Source organism: Cnephaeus nilssonii (assembly GCF_951640355.1).
Source record: "Cnephaeus nilssonii genome assembly, chromosome: 5".
NCBI lineage: Eukaryota > Metazoa > Chordata > Mammalia > Chiroptera > Vespertilionidae > Cnephaeus > Cnephaeus nilssonii.
The window spans coordinates 33,986,657-34,003,466 of record NC_137076.1 but is presented as its reverse complement, the minus strand read 5'-3'; the positions used below and the strand labels follow the sequence as shown (position 1 = coordinate 34,003,466).

The following is a 16,810-nucleotide window of genomic DNA, read 5'->3' as shown; positions in this document are numbered from 1 at the left end:
ATTTTTTTTAACCCTCACTCGAGGACATGTTTATTGATTTGAGAGAGAGAGAGGAAGGGAGGGGGGAGAGAAAGAAACATAGATGTTAGAGAGAAACATCTATTGATTGCCTCCAGTGTACACCCTAACCGGGGATGATCCATTCTAACTGACTGAGCCACCAGACTGGGGCACTAATTCAGTTATTTTACTTGCTATAGGTCTCTTCAGAGATTATCTGCTTGTGCATTACTTTTTTTTTTTTAATTGCAGTAAAATACAACATAAAATTTACTATTTTAACAATTTTTAAACATATAATTCAGTGCCATTAAGTACTTGTACATTGTTGTGCAGCCATCACCACCACCCATCTCCAGATGTCACTTAGCATAATATCTTCAAGGTTCAACCACTCAGCCAACCATCCGGGCTTTCTTTCTTTCACCTGAGGAAATGCTTTTATTGATTTAAGAGAAAGAAACATCAATGTGAGAGTGGAACATCAATCAGTTGCCTCATGCATGCGCCCCCACTGGGGATGGAACCCGCAAACTGGGTATGTGCCCTGACTGGGAATCAAACCCATGACCTTTCAGTGTTCAGGACGACACTCCAACCATCTGAGCCATATGGTCCAGGGTGGGTGTTTTGTTTTGTTTTTTATTCTCTCTACAGCTACTTGTTGAGTTTTCTTATTTTAATTTTTAATAGTTTTCCCAGTTAATTCTGTTGGGTTTTCCACCTGTTTAACTTTGCAGGTAATTTTTTTACACCTCATCCTCCCCTTCACACCTCCCCCCCCCCTCCCCCGCCGGTGGTGTGATTACATTGTTTTTTACTTTCAGAATAGTTTGGACTTTTCGTGGTGGTAGGCATCTCTGTTCTATTTCTGACGTGAGTGGGCATGCTGCTCAAACTCAGCATGTCACTGCTATATTGACTTTTGTCTTGAAATTTTTGTATATTTTAATTTATCTACTGTTGCTGCTTTCTTGCTAATAAAGTGAGATTCTTTCACATAGCCGAACAGTACGTTATTTTCTAAGGGGAAGATCTATTTATGTTGTATTGTTTATTCTAGGCAGTTAATTATATCTTGCAAGCTTTTTCCAGACTTTTGAGAAAACAATGGTTTTTATAACTTAAAGTCTTAGATGGTGCATAGCAGACTCATAGAAATAAAAGACTTCTATGACCTTAAAAGAAAATTGCAAGGTTTCCTTGGAAAACAGAACAGCCAGAAATAGTTTCCCTCTCTGTACTTAAGAGACAGGCCTGATAAAGGCAAGAAATGTAAACAAAACAGTCTGTTAAAATAAACATAATTACCACACCAAAAATAATCTCTATAGAAACAAAAAGGATTTTGGAACCTGAGACAGTAGCTTATTTATTTTAAGCTATATTTGATTCACGCCATGTAGATCCAATAGGAAGAAACTGTTGATGAATGACTATGTGATAGTTAAAACTAACAGATAAGAGAAAGAATAACAAATGTTAGTAAATGCCTATCTTTTTTTTTTAATATATTTTATTGATTTTTCACAGAGAGAAAGGGAGAGGGACAGAGAGCTAGAAACATCGATGAGAGAGATACATCGACCAGCTGCCTCCTGCACACCCCCCACCAGGGACGCGCCCGCAACCAATGCACATGCCCTTGACCGGAATCGAACCCGGGACCCTTCAGTCCGCAGACCAACGCTCTATCCACTGAGCCAAACCGGCCTCGGCAGTAAATGCCTATCTTATACAAAACCTCCTTGATGCTGTGGGGCATACAAAAGATAAATAACACATAGATCCTACTTGTCAATAACTCACTATTTAACAAACCATGGACATAGTATACTGTGTATATTATTTATGCATGGGGCTAAGTGTATGTAGTTTTAGTGATAGACCATGATAAAGGCAATAGTAAGGTATGTAAGATTAGAATCATGAAAGATGAATTCCAACCAAAGAATCAAAGCTTCCTAGAGAAATGAAATTTGAGCTGGTACCTTGGTTGACAAATACATTAGTGGAGGAGCATTTTATCTTACTGTGGGTGGAAGGAACAGTTAAATTAAAAAGCATTTGGCCCTGGCCAGTATATCTCAATGGTTAGAGTGTCAGCCCACACACCAAAGGATCATGGGTTCGATTCCCAGTGAAGGTCATGTACCTAGGTCGCAGGTTCAATCCCCGGCCCTGGGCAGGGTACATTTAGGAGACAACCAGTGAATGTATCTCTTCCCACCTTCCCTCCACTTTCTCTGAAAAAAACAATGGAAAAGATATCCTTGGGTCAGGATTAACGAAAAAAAAAAAAAGCAATTAGATTATGTTGAGTGTTTTTGACACACATACACACACAAGAAATAATAATAATGGAAGTGAGAGGAAACTTTGAGAGGTGATGGATGTTTATGGATAGCCTAGATAGTGGTGATGGTTTAATGGGTATATACTTATCCCCAAACTCATCGAGTTATGTACACTAAATATATTTCAGTGCATTTTTACATGTCAGTCATCCTATATAATAAAAGGCTAATATGCAAATTGACCAAACGGCTGAACGACCAGTTGCTATACACACACTGACCACCAGGGGGCAGATGCTCAACGTAGGAGCTGCCCCCTGGTGGTCAGTGACCCAGGCTCACGGCTGGCGAGTGTAGCGGCAGTGGTGGGAGCCTCTCCCACCTCTGCGGCAGTGCTAAGCTGTCAGACGGACATCCCCTGAGGTCTCCTGAACTGTGAAAGGGCGCAGGCCAAGCTGAGGGACCCCTCCCCAACTGAGTGCACGAATCTCATGCACTGGGCCTCTAGTACCTTAATAAAGTGGTTTAAAAAAAGATTCAGAATGAGACATTCAGCTCTATAGCAATGTGTACAAAAATGGGCACATTTCTGTTTTCTCACATCCTCCTCATTCAGAATATCAACAGTTTCATTCAGCATGTATTATTAACATGTGAAAGATTTGTACATGTGATTGGAGCACTAGATCACTGCAGTTGGGACCAGGGGCAGACTTAGTGAATGTATTAGAAGTGGAAGTTAGAAGGGTAGACTGAAGCCACAGTGGTGGATTTTAAATATGAGACTTAGTGCTTTGGACAGTAACAGAAAGTTTAGGAGCTTAAAGTAAGAATTTTAAACACCTAGAGCCTTATTCATCATCCCTTTGGAATCGGGCAAAGGAGTTCAGAAATAAAAAAGTACAATTCATTGCAGTTATAGAAAATATTTTCAAAAAGTGAAATATAATCAAAACAGGAAGCATCAGCATGCTTAGCAAATGTATCAAAGCAAAGTCAGAATTACCTACTTAGAACAAGATTTTTCTAAGCACTTTATGAAGACCTCATAAGTAGTACCAGAATTTATAAATACATCAGAATGTGAAAGGGATCTGGAGAACCAATGGGACCATTTGATGGGCACCATATAAGATGAGTGCCCAGATGGCAAAAGAGAACAGACACTCAGTGAATTCTTTGACTTTCGTCTTTATTGAGAAAGTTTGGAAGGATCCTATTTCTACAGAACTGATAAATAAATACATAGGATATTCTATGATAAATACATAGTCACATTGACAGGTTGAATATAGGTAAATCATGGAACGTGTGATGCCGTCCTCAGGGTATGGATATATGTATAGGTATATAATTTCCATACCGTAAAACAAACATAAATTATCTAGTTGTTAATCCATGTATGTACTTACTTGTGTCTGGCTCCTTTAACTCAACATATTCTCAGCCTGATTCTCTTAGCCATTTACAAGTTTTATAGCATTTTGTTAATCTTTTTTCTACTTTCTTGCTCATTGTCATTGCTGCAAATTTTCAATACCATTGTTCTTAAATTGCCTTTACTATTATTTAATTCATCCCAATATTATACTTATCATTTTCATACTTTTTTCTCCTTTTAAAATGATCTTTACCTTTCTCCATCATAATCATATATTGCTTCTTACTAGCACTTTTATCAGCCTTAGTGTATTTTTTCTTATAGGACATAATATTGGGTCATTAAACACCTGAAAACCAATCACAAGTAAAACAAATACTATAGAACAAAAGTAAAAAAACAGTGCATAGGTCAATCATATATGACCTTTAATACAATGTCTTTTTGGTAGTGGGTGGGGTACAGCTTTTGCTTTGGATCATAGATATATACATAGTTTCAATGCAAGGTTAGATTAGAGTAGTACTTATTAATTTATTATTGTTAACTATTTCTACCCTTACCTTCTTCCTCCCATTTCTTTATTTCCTTCCCTCTCCACCTCTTTTAAAATTTGGTTGCCAATAGAAATCTCTATGTTAATTACTCTTTATTCAAAAAAATGAAAAAAAAATCTTCTTTAAAGAAATCTGGTTCATGTTTTTAAAAAAAAATAAATCAAGAGTACAGAGTATCGAAAGTAAACAGTGAAGGTTCCAATATGATCAACCACCCTCTCCCCAGCAGTAACCACTTTTACCAGTTTGGTATATATAGAGTATCCCCCCCAAAAAAATGTATGCGCACACTTTGAATAATTATAAAGGCAGTGTTTATTAAAATACATTTCATTTTCAAAGTTGAGCTATCAGCTGTTAAACTGTGTATTACATTTTTGGGGGACAACCTGTATGTGCTTCCAGTGAATTTTAAAAAATACTTTGATGTCATATACATAGCTCTGTGGACTTTTCTTTATCAACTATAATTACTTTCTAACATTTTTAAAGTTCTGGTGCCAGACAGCCAACAGTATTTATTCCCAAGTCAGCCCCTGCTGCTTCCCCTCTCTCATCCTTAATGTTTACTGTCAACATTCTCACTCTGTCTGAGCTTCTCTGTGTGGGAGGGGCAGGGGGCGTGGGGAGAGGCTTTTTAGGATCACTTTCTGCTTCTTTACTCATTTTTATGAAAAGCCAAGTCAGAGGACAGGATAAGCAGGCAGGCGCTACCATAGGTATCATGGTGTTTAGCCACCTTTCCAACCAGAAAGTGACTTCTTTCTCTGTGTTCACCATGCATGCTGCAGATTTTCTGCTCAAGTGGAAAATTACCCTCTTTTTTTATCCAGCTGTGTAGTCATTTTGACAGTGAGTATGATTGACACATTTAACAGCTCTCCTGCAAGATAGAATCAAGATATAAAGCGGAATAAGTGAAAGATTACCAAATAAAATTGAAATGTATTTATAGAAGTCTCTGAGTGTGTCAGGGCCTGGCCCAAAATTCTTAGCAGGGATAATAGTATCAAATTAGGCAAATTTGGCTCAGTGAAAGCAATTTAACTCAGGGTGGTGAGGTATATAAGGCAAGGAGTCTCAGTACTCCCCTCTTTCCCTCACACATTACGAATGTTATATACCCTGTTTGGGCATGGAGTGTCCCCTAGTGAGCTACATTTATTGATGTCATTGAATGTGTATACTCTGGTGTGTTGGTGGAGAGGAAAGCTCACAAGCCTTTGGAAGAGCGAGGTTCTTCATTTTTAAAAGAGGTATTTGGACTAGATGATCTTGGAATTCCTTCCAGCTTATAAATCATGTAATTTTTTATACTTTCAGAAAGTGAATTGTAAAAGAATACAGTGGCACAGACACGTCTTGTTGGCAGGTTATATAAAAGACCAAGGATTTTGGTTGCCCCAGTGAAATGGTGGATGAGGAAATTTGAGGCCCAAAGAATTTAGGGATTCATGTGGGCTAATACCAAATTAGAAGCACAGTTAGAACTAATACTTTATGCCTAGGTTAAAAGGGATGTTGGATGCTATAGTACACAGCCCAGCAACAAAATCTGACTGGCTTATTTAAGCTAAAAATAATTGTCCACTTTGGGAAACAGTTTGGGAGTTTCTTATAAAGTTGAACATATATAACCCAGCAATCCCACTCTTTAAGTACTTATGCAAGGGAAATAAAATCATATGCCCCTACAAAAACCTGTATGTGACATTTTATAGCAGCTTTATTCATAATCATCAAAAACTGAAAATAACAATCCAAACATCCATCAGCTTGTGAATGGATAAGCAAATTGTGGTACATCTATAAATGGAATATTTCTTAGTAATAAAAACGAATGGTATTTGCAGAAACAAAGATGAATCTCAAAAGCATTATGCTAGTAGTGTATGAGGTTTCCAACTTGTCAATCTTTAATTCTGACCCTTCTAGTAAGAATGCAGTGGCATTTTATTATGGTTTTAATTTGTATTTCTCCAAGGACTAGTGTTTAGGATCTTTTAATTTGCCATCCATATGTCTTTTTCAGTGGATGCCTATTCATATATTTTGCCCATTTTTATTTCATTGTTTGTGTTCTCAGGTTGAAAGAATTCTTTTTATTTTCTGTATTCTATCAAATATGCGTTTTGCAAGTATTTTCTCCTAATGTGTGAGTTATCTTTCATTTTCTTAAGAATGTCTTTTGAAGAACAAGTTTTAAATTTTTATTAAGTCAAATTTATAGATTTTCTTTTATGGTTCTTGCTTTTTGTGTCTAATCTTAGAAATTTTTGCCCAACCCAAGGCACAGAGATTTTCCTGTTTTTCTAGAGTTACCCTTTCCAATATAGTATCCACTAATTGCATGTGGCTATTAAACACTCACAATGTTGTTAGTATGACGAACTGAATTTTAAGTTGTATCTAAATTTAATTAATTTGTTTTTTAAAGATTGACATGCAATTCATTTATTGAAAAATTTTAGATATGTACATAAGAACTTGGATATGTGGAGCTACTTTTTTCAGCTGTAAGTTTTATGAAATCTAAATGCATATCAAATATTTCAGATGAAAATTTAGCATCTAAATTGAAATACACTGTAAGTATAAGGGTCACACCAGATTTTAAAGAGTTAGTACAAACAAGTAATGTAAAAAATATGTGAATAAAATTTTATATTGATTATACATTGAAATGATAATTTAGATTAGTGGGTTAAATATATTACTAAAAGTAACTTAAACCTGTTCCTTTTATTTTTTTAATTTTAGCTACTAGAAATTTTAGAATTGTGTGTGGCATGCATTGTATTGCTTTTGAACAGTGCTTTTCCAGAAGTTTTATTTTAGCTTTTACTCTTAATTTTATGATCCATTTTTAATTCAAAGCCTCTTTAACCCCAGTATTTTATGATTTTTGTGGAAGCTAAGAATCTGGTGAGTATAAGGTAGACTATGGGGGAAAAAACTAAATTAAAAACACACACGTGTGGATTTTATCATTAGGAAATAGAACATTTAAAAAGTATTAAAATACACTAGTGTACAGCTTCTGGAGACATGGAATCGAATGTCAGTAGTCTGAATGGACTAATCAAATGCTCTCCCTTATCAGTCTATTCCAAGCTGTCTGCCTTAGAGGTAATCTAGGAGGGGTTTGATAGTGGCACAATAGGGAAACAGTATTGAGGAAGCAGTTAGAAAAGATGACTAGAAAAAACTAGAGTCACAGTTATTTCTAAGATTCTTTGATGTTTTGTCCTATCCAACTCTTCTATCCATATTAAATCTGTCACTCTTAGCATAGTGCACTGTCAAAGTTGTTCTTATTCCTATTAGTTGGAATGATTTAAGAGAAAGCACTTGGAACTTGTGCTGATTTGAGTGCGAATTCTGTTATTAACTGTGTGATCTTGAGCCTTGACAATTGAGTTGGCATCAACAAGATTTACTTTATTCACTTGTTGGGAAAGAGCTAATTAAGTATTAAATAGAAAATATTTGTCAATAATTTTTATTGTTAGTGAAGGTGATTCATACAATGAAGTTTCCAATTCCTATTCCATTCTAACCTAAGGTCCACTTTTATTTTTAGAATTCCTTTTCAAATGTCAGCATTGATGTGTATTTTTATGAATATGTATATTTATAAATATAGCTATCATATTAATATGACATTTCTAGTAAATAGATAATTATTTATATCAGTTGAAAAATTTACCATAAAATTATAAAGCTTTGCCTGGTTTTGTTAGAGAAGTGTTTTGCCAAAATTTGTAAGACTAGATAGTATCAAGAAGTTCATTAAAAATACCGAAGTAATCTCAATAATTTAAAAATTTAGGAGTTACCTTTGTTTCTCCCCTTCCCCCAAGATCATATATTGTTGAATCATCCTTCTCACCAGGTAGTATTCGCACTTTATCCCATTTCATTGCTATTTCAGTAGTTTTAAGTCTTGTGCACTTTGCATCAGGATAAGTGAGATATCAAAATGAAAATTATAGACCATTATCACTACCAAGCACAGTTCCTTGAAAATTAACAAATATACCTAGTAAATGCTATACTAATACTAAAATGTTTATCCATTATGACCTCTTAGATTCTATTTTTGCACCATGAGACTTTTGTCATAAGGAAAATAACACTTCAGATTTTCACAATAGTAGGAAAGGTATAATTACATAATTCTGATGTCTGCGGAAGTATCTAATGACAATACAGAAAAGACACCCTTAGGTAGATGTTAATAGTTTGCCTTTTTTGGGAGGTGAGGAGAATCAGATCTCCTTCCTGCCCTCCCCTCTCTAAAGACAAGTTATAACTAAAGCTAAGATCAACAACCTTCATTTTTTCTCCCTCACCAGAGGTTACTACTTTCCTCAAGTTAGTAGCTGTGTATCATACCCAGATATGCTTTTTTTAGTTTAGTATATGTTAAAGTATGTATATTTTTAGCATTTTTAGGTATTGCCAGATTGTTCTCCAGAGTGTTCTACCAGTTTATACTCTACTAGAGGCCCGGAGCGTGAATTTGTGCACGGGTGGGGTTCCTCGACCTGGCTGGCAATCGTGGCTGGTGGCGGGGGGGGGGGGGGGGGGGGGAGACAAAGAGACCGTGGGAGGTTGGCTGTGGGAGTGCACTGACCACCAGGGGGCAGCTCCTGTGTCGAGTGTCTGCCCCCTAGTGGTCAGTGCGCATCATAACGACTGGTCTGTTGACCGGTCATAACTTAAGTCACTTAGGCTTTTATATATATAGATTACATTCTTCCCAATACTTAGTATTACAGTCTGTTTAATTTTAGCCAACATAAGGTTTGTATTTCCCAGATTATAGTGAGATCAAGCATCTTTTCATATCTTCATTTATTGACCACTCTTGCTTCCTCATTTCTATTTCTCAAGTAATTTTTTCAAATGGGTTACAGACTTTCCCAACACCATATATTGATAGTGCTATTTTTATCATATGTCAAAGTCCAAGATATATGTGTGCCTCTTTTTTGAAGTTTATTCCTAGTTAATTGGTCCATTAGCTATCCCAGTGCAATATCCTACTGTTAATCACATTATACTAAGTTGTAATATCAGAAAATTTAAATACTCTCTGATCATTATTCTTTAATTTTTTTAACCTAATCTTAGCTCTTTATTTTTTTTTTTACCTAATCCATATGATTCTTAAACTCTATAAAAAAATAGATTAGTGAAAACTCCTATTTTTTTGTAATAGTCTATTTTCTGTTCAGTTAACATTATCTTTAAGTGGAGCTTTATATATAAATTTTTTTGGTAAAGATTTCGCACTTCTTTTTTTACTTTTATTTTATGATACATTTAATTTTTTGCTATGTAAGTGATACTCTATTTTATTATTTGCATTTACTACTTGTTTATTGCTGGCATATAGGAACTCAGTTAATTTTGGTATGTTAATTCTTTTTTTTTAATTACTTTATTGATTAAGGTATCACATATTTGTCCTCAAACCCCACCCCCCATTCCCATCCCAAACCCCTCCACACGCATGCCACCACCCCCCTGTTGTCCGTGATCACTGGTTAGGCTCATATGCAAGCACACAAGTCCTTTGGTTGATCTATCTCCCTTATCCCCACCCTCCCCTACCTTCCCTCTTGGTATGTTAATTCTTATACCCAACAACCTTGATGAACTGCCTTATTAATTGTAATAGTGTGTTTTCAGAATGTCTTCTAATTTTATCATCTGTGAATGATGACAGTTTTACTTCTCTATTTCTAACATTTTATCTTTTACTAGAGGCCCGATGCATGAAATTCGTGCAAGAGTAGGCCTTCCTTCCCCCTGCTGCCGGCACCAGCTTCCCTCTGGCACCTGGGACCCAGGCTTCCCTCAAAGCCCCGGCTTCGTCCAGAAGGACGTCCGATCTAAATAGCATATTACGCTTTTATTATTATAGATTTTTCTTGTCTTATCACATATAGCATTTTCAGTATAGTGTTGAATTTAAGCAGTCATAGTGGGTATTCTTATTTTGTTCTTGACTTGCAGAACTGTTTCTCATGCATCATCATTAACTATAATGTAGGATTTGGTTAGGAACCCTTTATCAGATTAAAGAAAATACCCTTCCATTTATAGCTTGAAATCAGTGTTGCCTTGAGTCAGTGTTGGAATTTTTCAAATACATTTTCTGAATCCATTAAATTTGTTTTACCCTATATTCATTTATGTTTAAATTAATACTAATAGGTTTTCTAATATTGTACCAGGAGGCAACACCATTGCACAAAAATTATTTTGCTAAAACTGTCTTTTTTTTAATGCTATATATGAATCAGAAACAACCAAACTCACTTCTTTTACTGCCAGTGAGAAAAGCAAATTGATCTTCATTTCTCTGCTCATAGATCTCCACAGTGGACATATGCGTTGGTTTAGAGCAGTGGTCGGCAAACTCATTAGTCAACAGAGCCAAATATCAACAGTACAATGATTGAAATTTCTTTTGAGAGCCAAATTTTTTAAATTTCTTCTAACGCCACTTCTTCAAAATACACTCGCCCAGGCCGTGGTATTTTGTGGAAGAGCCACACTCAAGGGACCAAAGAGCCACATGTGGCTCACAAGCCGCAGTTTGCCCACCAGGGGTTTAGAGAAAGGAAAGAAGGGGGAAAATTGGTGATGTCATTTACAGCTTACTTCATTAACACTATTGCCTTTTTCTTTTTTTCTTTTTTTGTTAAGGAAAACCAGCCCCTCTATGATGCTGTGCAATTCTCCCAAACAAAATTAAAGAGCTTTTGGCATTAACTCAACCTAATGGTTTTAGGTCACATAACAGATATTTAGAGGCAGTTTCAGCAGTAACACTACTTTGTAGTGAGAGAATACTATCACCTTTTTTTGAATGGAAGGGAAAACCCAGCAAAAGAAAATTACTGCTTGTGATGGATTGCAGACCAATTTAATAATTTAATCTAATTGGGACCTTTGCTTTATCTTAAGTTAGTCATATAACTAATTTTCATTGTTCACAACAAGACTATAAATTCAATCTATATTCTTTATCAACTTAAAAGATGGCCTTTTGGGACATATCATCTCTGCATGGTTTTGGGGAGTCTCTGACAACTCCTTTCTTTCTGTATAGCATGGCATGATGTGGTAGTTAAGTGTACACTTTCTGGGTCTCACTGTCCTGGGTTTAAGTCCTGGCACACCCTTACAGCTTTGTAACGTGCAATTTCATAATCTCTGTGCCTTATTTTCTTCACCTATAAGATGGGAAAATTATTACTATGTCATGGCACTCTTGGGAGGATTAAAGGAGCTAAATGTAAAGTTCTGCAGAGTGCCTAACACGTAATAAACACCATATCTTAATAACTATGTATATTAAATTATTTTTTAAAATATATTCTATTGATTTACAGAGAGGAAGGGAGAGGGATAGAGAGTCAGAAACATCGATGAGAGAGAAACATCAATCAGCTGCCTCCCGCACACCTCCCACTGGGGATGTGCCCACAACCAAGGCACATGCCCCTTACCAGAATCGAACCTGGGACTCTTCAGTCTGCAGGCCGACACTCTATACACTGAGCCAAACCAGTCAGGGCTATATTAAATTATTTTAACCATGACTAAGGAAAAGGAGGACATATAATGTTTTAGTCCAAAGTTGTGAGATTTATTGTATCTTATAAAACTCTTTGATTCACTTTAACTCTTTGTTATTTAGAAATAAAATTAACATAAAAGCATTGCTATGTGCTTGTTAAGGTTGGAAAAAAATTGTAGAACCTTATTTTGGCTAGACTGTTCACTCTGTATGCAGTGACTGTATCTTCCTGGAGGGCAAACTAGCAACAGACAGTATTTGTAAAATTGTTCACTTGCTTTACCTAGTCTAAGACATTAGTGAATGCCACTCTAGAATAGAATTGCTTCTCTAAAATGCTGCAAATTGTTCTCCCCAAATTTAGGTAGCCTCTTCAGCCCCTTAATGATTCTATAACTATAAAAATTAATAGTGAGCACAGGCCCTGTGTCAGGTGCTATACATTCATTTAGTCCTCGCAACTTTAGGAGGGCAGCTTTATTACTACATCTTACATATGAGGAAATTGTGTCTTTGCAAAGTTAAGTAACTTTACCAAATCACATGTCAATAACGAACACCACCAGGATAGGAGCACAGGCAATCTTACTTCAAACTCCCTGCTTTCATCATTTCTCCAAACTGCCTCTCAAGTAGTCGACTTGCCTGTTTAGGGCCCTTTAATTGCTTCTGGACAGCTACTACTAACATTATAGCTGCATTTTGGTGTAGATTCTAGATGGTTGTGACCGTAATGCTGATGGGAATAAGCAGCAAAACAGATCTTCTGATATATTACTGATGACATTGTGAATAGGTACAGCCATTTTTGGAAAGCATTTTGGCATATATTTCAAGAGCCATAAAATGCTCATATTTTTTGACCTAGTTAATGCCACTTCTGGGAATCCTCTAAAAAAAATAGTCCAGTATGGAAAAAACCTTAAGCACTAAAGTGATCACCACAGCCATGTTTGTAATAGAGCAAGTGGAAGCAACACTACATGTTCAACAGTAAGGGAATGATTAAACAAGTGATGGTGTATTTACTTAGGCAGCCAATAAAAATGAAGTATGATGCACCATAGATAAAAAACATAGTCGTCGTGTGTTTTAAAAGCAGCATGCAGAGCAGTATGGGTACTAAAATTACAGCCTTTACAGATATGAAAAAAAAAGACAGGGAATAGAAAAATGATTGCAGCTACAATTTTTCTTATTATTTTTCAAACTTTTTGTAATGTAGATTCACTTCTAATTTTAAAATTGAAATCACATGATTGGTAAATACTTCTGTGTATTGGTCTTATAGTGATTGCAGGCAGCGTGTTAGGTAATGCAGAGAACATCACTGGAGACAGGCAAACTTCAGGAACCTTGCAGGTGCCTCAGTTACTGGTTGTGTGAACCTGGGCCAGTCACTGTGTGTCTCAGGAGACTGTTGATCCACAAAGTGAGCGGTGCTATTTAGGAAACATGAGTGGGATTTTTAGAGTCAGGGGACTTCGCTGCGAGTCTTTGGTTCTTCTCAGACAAGCCACTCAACTGTGTGAAGCTCAATTTCCTCATCCATAAAAATGGAACTAGTGAGAGCAAGGTCTGGGACTCTGTTCGTAGATGCTCTGAAAATCTTCCATTCAGTTATGGCCCTTATAAATTGCTCCTCACCTTTCTTTATCCTTGTGTGACAGGAGCAACTGTAGTCTTTCAGCTAAATTCTCTTGCCTCAAATCTTTTGAGCAGCAGCTTTTGCACGTTAATCTTCTGCCTTCTGGCGTAACCTGTTATCCATAATTTAGAGTTAAAAATGAAGATAAGAAAAATGTGGTGATTCAGTGTTGCTGGCTAGATTTCCAGTTTTGTTTTAATCATATTTTTTTCTAATTATACAAATGTAATAAATGCTTATTGTCAGAGGTTTGGAAAATACAGAAAGCAGAAAGAAGAAAATTACACCCTATCTTTCCACCCAGCGATAACCATTATATACAGTTAATTTTATTTCTTCTTAGGTTTTTCTGAATATCTGATTTCTTTTTAAAAGGGAAAATGTAGGAAAGCTCCTATCAGAACATTTGGCTTATTTGTGGCAAGTTTAACATGATGCTTTGTGTTCATTTTGAGACAGTTTAACAAATAATTCTTAGATAGGGATAAGAACAAGCTAGCAATGGGGAACTGTAGGGAGGATGGGGTATTCTGTAATTCTGATACCTATCAAAGAATGAACTTATGCAAAGTATAATTACCCAAATCATGCTTCCTGGACTTTTTAAGGACAATTACAATCTACATATATAAAAGCCTAAGCAACCGTTACAATCGAATGACCAGTCGACATGACACGCACTGACCACGAGGGGGCAGACACTCAATGCAGGAGCTGCCCCCTTGTGGTCAGTGCGCTCCCACAGCCAACATCCTGTGGCCCCTTACCCCTCCCCCCCACCCAGCCTGCCAACCTCCCGCGGTCCCTCCCCCTCCCCCTTGCCAGCAGGCCCCCCCAATAGGCCCTGATGGGGGGGGCGGCCGGCCAACCTCCCTGGGTCCCTCCCCCCTGCCAGCCGGCCCCCCATAGGCCTCGATCGCTGGCCAGGCCCAGGGACCCCACCCATGCACCACCTCTAGTTTTAAATAATTGTGCTGTTTTCATTATAAGTAACTTTGTACTCTTTCAGACCGTGAGTTGCGAATTTTGGTTTGGGAAATGTAATCATCATACATAAACTTGGAATAAAGGAGCTTGCAAAATACTCACACTCTTTTTGGATCTTGGCCTTACCCTTCTTAGAACATGCAGCTTTAAAAAATCACTAGTCCCACCCTAGCTGGCTTGGCTCAATGGATAGAGCATCAGCCTGTGGACTGAAGGGTCCTGGGTTCGCTTCCAGTCAAGGGCATCCCAGTAGGGGGTGTGCAGGAGGCAGCCAATCAATGATTCTCTCATCATTGATGTTTCTATCTCTCTCTCTCCCTCTCCCTTCCTCTGTGAAATCAATAAAAAATATAAGTTTTTTTTTTAATCACCAGTCCCTGTAATGTCCTCTAGAGAAAAGTAGGACATATATTCTGTGACAGAACCAGCAAAGCAACAAATACCTGGGAAGACTTAGCCTCTGTGGCCACGTGGGACCGGGCATTGATGTCACATTACTCTGGTGCTGGGCCTGTACCTAAAATTGGAAAGGAAGAATGTACTTGTCAAGGGATTAAGAGCATCAATCCCTCTATTTTCCGGGCTTTGCTGTATGTGGTGACTTTAAAAATGAGGGAAAGGTCTTTTCCCTCTTCTTTACTCTTTTTTCTCCAGAGCAGCAATCAAATTACAATAGGTGACACAGGGCACACCCCATATAAATAATTCTCAGTGTGGCATATCACTCCCCCTGCACTGCGGAGGAAGTGAGAAATGTTTGAGGTCAGTGTATGGTCTTGCCTCATCACTCTCCTTTAAATACTCGACTGTGGCTTGTGCGCCTTTGACTTCTGAGGTCTGCTGCTACAGCTGAGAGACTTCATTGGCTGGGAATAATTGTCCCTCCCTCCTGCTTAGTATCTGCACATCAGGGAAGTCACTTGTCCTTTTGCATCATTTTTCTGACGAGGCTGAGCCATCACCCTTCACTGATGCTTGCTTGTTAACCCTCCCCAGCCATTCCACTTTGAGGAAAATCACTTGACTTATTTATAGGAGGAGAAAACCAAACCTATCGCACAGTTCGAGGATCTGGTGTAGGACGTAATTAACTTCCACAGCTTTAGGCAGTACCTAGGTGCAATGAGATAGTGGGAATTTTGGAAGTGTCATGTGAGAGTGGACCAGGTAACTATAGTTTGGAAACTTTGTATTTCAAATAATTATGGTGCTTGCTTGAGATATATTAGTACCCTACGAAAAATAAGGTCTAATCTGAGACTTTTGAGTAGTTGGAACTGCTAGGGGAAATGGTATTCAGAACTGTGAAAGGGAGAAAACCACATAGAAAGTTATATGCATTTACATTTGTTCTTTTGATAGAAAATGATCAGCTTTATTTAATTTACTGTACTTTTTGGGCTTTTTTTGGTAATTGATTATTGATAAAAGTTATTTACTTTTTTTTCAGTATTGCCTGTCCGGGCACCCAACCTTACCATGCAATGTGCTTAAATTTAAATCAACCACCATTATGCTGGACTGTGGACTGGACATGACTTCTACCCTCAATTTCCTTCCTTTGCCACTTGTTCAAAGGTATGTGTTGATGCATCTGAGATAAACTGAGCTTTAGTTTGCTGAAAAATGGGTACCCATTTATATAAAGGTTACCTGTATCGTGTGTTTTGTCCTAAGTTTACTTTGTTCCCTTAAAAAAAATGTTCTTCATCAAAATCATTTCCTTTGGCTGGGATGATGGAAAGTGTTGTATTGATTTATTGATGACTTCTTTATTATAAGTTCTGAGCCTCTTTAAAATGTTCCTGCAACTGCTCAGTGCAAGTGAGGTCATGTGTATTTCATCTTTCCTGCTAATTCGTATAAATGGTCAACTGATGAGCCCCAAAATTGAATTTTAGAATCACTTAACTGCCTTGGCAGGGACCTGACATCATAGAGCCTGACAGTTCTTTTTGATAGGTAGCTATGCACTATTTTTATACTGGTCAGCTGTAGCTATCTTAGTATTGGATATGAAGCCAAAGTCCATGTCTTAAAACAGATAGGTTATCCCAGGCATACAATCAGCGCTGTTTACTTAAGACCTCATCTAGGAAGCTTGCTGTTATTTAGAAGCAGCAGTTTATAAAAAATAAAAAAGAAAGTGCTAACTTTTAGAAGCACATTAGTCCCAATAGCAAAAAGCGATACCACATACAAGAGGGGAAACAGCTATCTAAAGCAGATTTAAGAGCTCAAAAGTGTATAGCAAGCTAAGTAAACCATCTGTTGCACCTTATTCAGTCCTGAAGACATCACTGTGTGCAATGATTATTCATAATGATAACCCTGTGAACC

The 16,810-nt window shown here is 37.2% G+C and overlaps 1 protein-coding gene across 1 annotated transcript in view; it reads left to right on the top strand.

Annotated features, from left to right (window-relative positions):
- INTS9 (integrator complex subunit 9) overlaps nucleotides 1-16,810 on the top strand; it is a 95,585-nt gene that overhangs the window by 9,037 nt on the left and 69,738 nt on the right. The window contains exon 2 of the mRNA XM_079773341.1: nucleotides 15,921-16,048. Within this exon, the coding sequence (XP_079629467.1) occupies nucleotides 15,921-16,048 (128 nt within the window). The remainder of the gene's footprint in view (nucleotides 1-15,920; nucleotides 16,049-16,810) is intronic.